The sequence below is a fragment of the Dermacentor albipictus genome, unplaced genomic scaffold (assembly GCF_038994185.2).
Source record: "Dermacentor albipictus isolate Rhodes 1998 colony unplaced genomic scaffold, USDA_Dalb.pri_finalv2 scaffold_15, whole genome shotgun sequence".
Classification (NCBI taxonomy): domain Eukaryota; kingdom Metazoa; phylum Arthropoda; class Arachnida; order Ixodida; family Ixodidae; genus Dermacentor; species Dermacentor albipictus.
This window is the reverse complement of record NW_027225569.1, coordinates 592,891-599,919: the sequence shown is the minus strand read 5'-3', so window position 1 is coordinate 599,919 and position 7,029 is coordinate 592,891. Positions and strand designations below refer to the sequence as shown.

General features: G+C 52.6%; 1 protein-coding gene across 1 annotated transcript; it reads left to right on the top strand.

Annotated features, from left to right (window-relative positions):
• The first annotated feature begins 286 nt into the window (after positions 1 to 286).
• LOC135919054 (uncharacterized) lies at positions 287 to 3,299 on the top strand. The gene is made up of 2 exons (XM_065452797.2): positions 287 to 1,714; positions 2,881 to 3,299. The coding sequence occupies exon 1, from the start codon at positions 387 to 389 to the stop codon at positions 1,416 to 1,418; it is 1,032 nt and encodes a 343-aa protein (XP_065308869.1). The 5' UTR covers positions 287 to 386; the 3' UTR covers positions 1,419 to 1,714; positions 2,881 to 3,299.
• The last annotated feature ends 3,730 nt before the right edge of the window (positions 3,300 to 7,029 follow it).

The window sequence follows — 7,029 nt, the reverse complement described above, 5'->3', positions numbered from 1 at the left end:
CGGACCCCCTGAGCGAAGGCTGAGGGGCCTTCATCTGGCGCCCAACGTGGTTTTCTTCTTTCTCGTTGTTTTTCTGTTTGTTCTGGAGTACGCTTCCGCACCGCAGGGACCACGAGCACGGGAACGAGGGAACCGCCCCCATCTCGAGGCAGCTGGAACTCACCCCGTAGGCCTACTTGTTTCGCTCCGACATCGGGTCCCACAGCTCCTGCATCTGTACCCAACCCCTCTGACCGGCGTAAGCTCACTGAACGTTTATTCGACCTCCCGCTTTCCTTGCGCCCCGCTGTTCCGCGCCATCCTGCTTCCGCAGAACCGCTTGACCATTCCGTCGGACCGCTTTGCCCGCCCAATTTGAACACCAAAGATGCACCGCCGGCATTTTAATGCACCTACGTTCGGGTAAAGTCAAGAAGAGCGCGGTTGCAAATCATCCTCGCAAACCCATTACTACAATGCCTGATAAGAAGGACCAGGGTGCGCCCGCACAAGATATGTGCAACATTATTGCCCAGCTGACCGCGCTGCTCGAGCATCAGACAAACATAACTCCAGCAGCCAGTTTCCATTTGCAGCTCGCTGTGCCTACATATGAAGGGCACACAGATACGAAATCGGTGGCGGACTTCCTTCAGGAAATGGAAGATTACCGCAATGCGCAAGCCATTACGGATGACGTTCTTCTTCAGCGCGTTTTGCCCGTCGCCCTGACTGGGTCCGCCGCCCGCTGGCGTCGTCGCCAGTCATTCCAAAGTTGGGCGCACTTTGAGCACCTACTGCGAGCAGAATTCCTCCCCCCCGACTACGTTGTCCGCATGAAAGACGAGCTTCGCGCCCGTAGTCAGGCGGAGGAGGAAAGCCTCCTAGAATACATACGGTCCTTTCAGGAGCTTTACGAGCGCGCAGATCCTTCAGCACCCGAAACGGAAAGAGTCACCCGGGCAATCCGGCAAGCTCACCCACGCTTCCAGGCTTATCTAAGGGGCCGCACCTTCTCTTCGCTTGACGATCTCGCTAAAGCGGCGTCCGACATTCAGGCGGCGATGTTGGCAGAGCTAACTTACCAGCCTCCACCCCGGCCTCAAGCCTCCCTCGAGCCGTCTTGCGCGTGGCACGGTTCTCAGATTGCAAGCCCGGGGAATATGGTACCGCCTCCAAGGGCGCTGGACCCATTCACTCACCGCACCTTTGCCACCCAGGTACCTTTCCGGCCTCCGGTCGCGGAACCTGCCACAACGTTGCGAGGCACTCGGGGCCGCAGCAGGCCTGTAGTGGCTGCCGCCCAATCAGGCGCAGCAGATACACGCAGGAGCATTCCAGTCTGCTTCCAGTGTGGAGGACGAGGCCACTACAGGAGCCAGTGCCCGAGCCCCCCTGGCTCCCGCCAGCAGGGAAACGACGAGGGCCGGCGGTGGTGAGCAGCTCCCAGTCGCCGGCCAACGACCTACCGCGCCCCGACGTCCCCTCGGCACATGCAGACTACGCGGCCGTCAAGCACCAAGCGGGGGCAGGCGTTTCCAAGACTACGAAAAGCCGGGTGTTTTGGTCGTCTCACCATCCTGCTGCCATGGCGTTGAGCCGCGGACAACCTCGGCAGCGGGGAGGGGGAAAGAAACGGCTCCTCACACTCGAATCACCACCGGCATCAACGGTAGTAGGTGTACCGGAAAGGTGTCGCCCCCCCAGATCGAAGGCCCAGGATCTTGGACAAATGGTGAGGGCTTTGCCGTCCACGTTCAGTCTTCTTGACGCCCAGATTGAGAAAACACCATTGGTGGTGGTCAGAATGGCCGGAATAGAAGTACCTGCTATTTTAGACACCAGTCTGCTGTTTCCGTTTTCGGCGATCGTGTCAAAAGCGCCTGCGAGACGAAACGCATACAGTTACGAAGTGTAAGCACGACCCTTCGCATGGCATCCGCTCACGTTGCGTCCGCTACGTCAGCAGCCCGGTTAACGGTTACCATGAATGATAAAAAATTCCGGCAACGCTTCCTACACCTTCCAGGACTTTCTTGTCTGGTGATTGTGGGCCGTAACTTCATAGCCAAAGCAGGAATCGTTCCCGATCTCTCTAAAGGCACCTACCAGTACGGCATGTATGCACATCCGCTCGAGTTCATGACTAAGCCAAGAGACCCACAGTCAAATCAGTTTACCGCCAATATCTCTGCGGTCTCCGAGACTGGTAGTGGTATCCTCACTGTTCTGAAGTCTTTCACAGGATCTCCGGCGGAGAAGACCAAAATCGAGACAGCACTTAAACCATTTGCCGAAATGTTCACGGAAGCTCCTGGCAGCGTTAAAGTGCTGACTCATAGGATAGACACTGGATGCGCCCGCCCAATTCGTTTCAACCCGCGGCCCCTGAGCATCCACAAGCGAGCACTTCTTGATAGTGCGCTAGACGAAATGATCGCTACCGGTGCAGTAAGACCGTCTAAGAGCCCTTGGGCGTTCCCGGTTGTACTAGCACCTAAGAAAGATGGCACGGCGCGGTTGTGTGTCGACTACCGTCGGTTGAACGCTGTCACAGTTCGAGACTCGTACCCCTTCCCATCAATCGATTCAGTGATGTATTCACTTGGGTCCGCTACGTTCTTTACTACTTTAGACTGCAGCAGGGGCTTCCTGCAAATTGCGATCGCCCCCTGTGATATTGCAAAGACTGCATTCACTTGCCATCGGGGACTGTTCGAATTCGTCCGATTGCCTTTTGGTTTGTGCAATTCACCGGCAACCTTTCAGCGTGTAATAGATATTGTGCTTCAAGACGCCAAATTCAATTATGCGATGGCTTACATGGATGACGTGGTAGTGTTCCCGAGTACCCTGGAGGAGCATCTCCTGCACCTAACCACCGTTTTACAACGAATGCAGGCCGCAGGCATCACCATTAACCCCCGGAAGGTTCAACTGGTTTCGACCAGAATAAACCTCCTAGGTTTCATTGTCGAGCAAGGCACATTCCGGCCTGACGAGGAGAAACTCCGGGCCATACTGCAGCTTCCACCACCAACAGACGTCAAGAGCCTGCAGCGGTATTTGGGCATGGTGGGCTTCTACCGCCACTTTATCCCCAACTGCGCTGACCTGGCAAGACCTCTCCACCAGCTCCTACGGAAAGGTGCCAGTTGGCAGTGGACTGACGTGGAGCAGGGATCATTTCGGGCTCTGTCGTCGGCTATCGCCGATACCGCACGTCTGCTGCTTCCCGACCTCAACCTGCCATTCACCGTGCAGACCGATGCAAGTGAGTATGGCATCGGCGCAGTCTTGCTTCAGAAGCACCAAGGAAAGCTTCACTATTCAGACTATTCAGACTACTATTCAGACTGACCACCAGGCCCTGACGTGGCTGTCAAAGCTACAAAACCCAGCCGGCCGTTTAGCCCGTTGGGCCCTCTCTCTTCATAAGTATAATTACAGAGTAGAATACAGGAAAGGCACCTTCAACAAGGTAGCTGACGCCCTGTCCCGAGCACCACTCTCCGGGGATGGCGAGCCGGCACCCGAAGTCCTGGCTGTGGCAGTGCCTGTGGACGCCTGGGGGACACTGATCTCCCGCCAGCAGCTACTCGACGCCCAGCTATGCGACGACCAGTGCAACTTGATACGCAAGGGACTGGACGGCGCCAACCCTGCCGGTAGCGGCAACTACGACTGCTACATGCAAGCAGACGATGGCCTGCTCTTGCGGTATATACCTGCTGCCGATACGGATTGCGGTGAGTCCCCATTCCGCGTCGTTGTGCCTAGGAAGCTGCGCACGCCTTTTCTAGAGTACTTTCATGACATCCGGCTCGCCGGTCATAGCGACGGCAAGAAAACATTCGAAAAGTTGTGTCGCGTCGCGACATGGCCGCACATGAGAAAGGATGTCTTCAGATACGTTCGCACATGTCCTACCTGCCAGACCGTGAAACCGAGGGGAGGGAAGCCACCGGGCTTCATGCAACCAGTTGAGAGTCGATACCCATGGGAAATTGTGGCATGTGATGTTATGGGCCCATACCCCAGGTCAGCTAAAGGGAATCGATACTTGTTAGTGGTTACTGACCATTTCTCCAAATGGGTAGAGCTGTACCCGCTACGCAAGCTGGATTCTAAGATAATCTGGGATAGGTTGTTGGAAGCATTCACCCGTTTCGGTTTCCCAGCGCAGCTTATCACGGACAATGCCACGTATTTCACAGGCAGGATATTCGTGGACACCTGCAAAGCTCTTGGCGTGCAGCACAAAAGGACGACACCATACCACCCTCAAGCCAACATCACGGAGCGTGTCAACAGAAACCTAAAGACAATGCTGGTGGCTTTCACCGAGCGGCACAAGGACTGGGACGTTCGTATCCAGGAGATGGCTTTCGCCACAAGGACCACAGTAAACCGGTCGACAGGGTTTACGCCAGCGGCTATTCTTCTCGGTCGCGAGCTCCGTTTTCCTATTGAGCATGCATTCACCAACGGCTCTGAATTGCCAACTTGCAATTACTCCACGTTCACACAAAATCTTTCCAGCCGCCTGGCCCACACTCTGAAGGAGGCCAGGGAAAACTTGGACCTTGCCCGCCTGGAACATGGCAACCAATACAACAAAGGCAGGCGGCCCCTGGAGTTCGCGGTCGGCGACGAAGTGCTCCGCCGAACGCACCCACTCAGCGATGCTGCAAAAGGGTTTGCTGCTTCCCTCGCGCCTAGATGGGATGGCCCTTACGTGATCACGAAACGTATTTCTAGCTTGGTGTACCTACTGCGGGAAAAACATGGCAGCAGAGTAGTAGGGCCCGTCAGCTTGCACGACCTCGTACTACGAGCGCCCATCAGACAGCTAACCGTGCTTCCGTCATTATACGAGTCCAGCAGTTAACGCGGCTGTGTCCCACATCCGGTATCTGTTAATCGCGACGTTTTTAAATATGCTGTCCTTGTAGATATCCTCGCCTTACGCAGAATGCCACGCTACCACTCCAACGGGTGTCACCAGCCTGGCTGCCACGGCGGCCCATCGCGTGCCAACTGCCCCGAACATTTTGCTTCGCAACAGCCGTGATATACTCGACTAGGACGATGCATGGTGCTGTTGGACATAGCGTTGGACATAGCGTTGGACATAGCGTTGTTGCAAAGTGTTGTTGCAAAGTGTTGTTGCAAAGTGTTGTTGCAAAGTGTTGTTGCAAAGTGTTGTTGCAAAGTGTTGTTGCAAAGTGTTGTTGCAAAGTGTTGTTGCAAAGTGTAGTTGTATAGTGTAGTTGTATAGTGTAGTTGCATAGTGCTGTTGGACACCCAGGTGGGTGTCCGGTCTTGTACGGGGGGGAGTGTCGGGCCCTTGGCCCTCTCTGCAGCGCGCACGGGGGAAGCCTTTGAATCGCGCGCCACAACGGCACTCGTCTCATGGAGCATGCGCATCGATCGCGGTAGCGTGAGAACTCGCGCGGGGACTGCCGGGAAGGCGGCTGCCCGATAAGAAGGCAGCGGAGACGGCACTCGGGGCTTTTTGCGGGGCGCGGGCTTGGGGAGGCGCTGGTGGGGCGTGGCCCGTCTAGGTTTCTTTTACCGAGCGTGCTGCAGAGCAGGGGGAAAAGCGTCTTTGCATTGTGTCTGCATGAAAGAGTGTTGTTGTTCTTGTTGTTCGCTTTTGGGACTGTCTGCGCGCCTGGTTCGGTGCTTGCTTGCTTTCTGCGCTTTATGCATTCGGTTATCACCCGAAAGATTGTGTTGGTTGATGGTTGGTAGCGGCCGTTCTTTCGTCGCTCCCTTTCGCTTGTATATTTTGTTGCCTCGCTGTTTTGCTGCTTGCCTCTTTGCTTTTGCTGCTTTTTGCTGCTTTGCTTCTTTGCTGCCTGCTTCCTTGCCGTGTTGTTTTCTGCTATTGGCCGCGAGGCTGTGGTAATTTTGAGTGTTACATTCTATCGTAAATTAAAGCGGTTTTTGTTCCTTGCGCCTTTGGTCCTTTGCCGTGCTGGTCGCGGCTCGCGGACCCCCTGAGCGAAGGCTGAGGGGCCTTCAATATAAACGATATCGTTCTCATTTATCCCAAGGCAAAATTTATCATATATGCAGACGACACTAGTGTGTTTATTTCATCGGCATCTTATACTAGTTTAATAAACAGCGCAAACGAGTTTCTCCATAATATATCCTCATGGTCTATAGAAAATTATCTAAAATTAAATTCAAATAAGACAAAAGCCGTAATCTTTCATGCGAAAGGCACAAAAATTCCACAAAGCCACACTTTAGAGATGAACAAAGGGAGCATAGAAATAGTAAATGAAATTAAAGTATTAGGTACATACTTCTCTAGTACGCTAAACTGGGATCGACAAGTAGATTCTGTAGTACAAAAGCTTAGCCGTATAACAGGAATGCTGAACAAGAACAGATATCGCCTACCAACATCCGTAAAAATATTAATTTACCATTCACTATTTGCATAACACATTAATTATACACACCTTGTGTGGGGCACAACAACTGAAACTAACCTCAGGAAAATACACTTACTACAGAAAAAGATCGTACGTATCATTGCAAATGTGCCATATAACAGTCACAGTGAACACCTCTTTAAACAATACAACATACCTACAATCTACTCTCTATACAACCGCTCTCTCCTTCGTATATGGCACTCAAACTCAAACTCTGAAAACAGCGTATTTAATGAAATTGCTTGTCTGCAAAGGAATACAGCTACCTATATTACCCGTCACGGAGAATATTGGTCTATACCCCCTTCAAGAACCAACTACGGTTTGCAAATGACCAAGAATAAATTACCCAGACTGCTTAATACATTACATGACGCTGGCATTGACATCATTAACATAACACGGTCAGAACTGTCGCTACTTATTAAAACCTTCTCCTAAATGATGAATCAAGCGTAATTTCTTTTTCACCTGTATTCACATGTGTCTTGCTAAATGTTTGTAATGAGATAACTTTTGCTCGTCCTTTTCTTTCTCCTAATTATTCCAATATTAATCGACCATCGTATCTTTTCACTTTTAATTATGCATCGTT

Excerpts from the sequence above, each read along its gene's own strand:
- LOC135919054 (XM_065452797.2), top strand. The coding sequence starts at position 387 with ATGCACCTACGTTCGGGTAAAGTCAAGAAGAGCGCGGTTGCAAATCAT.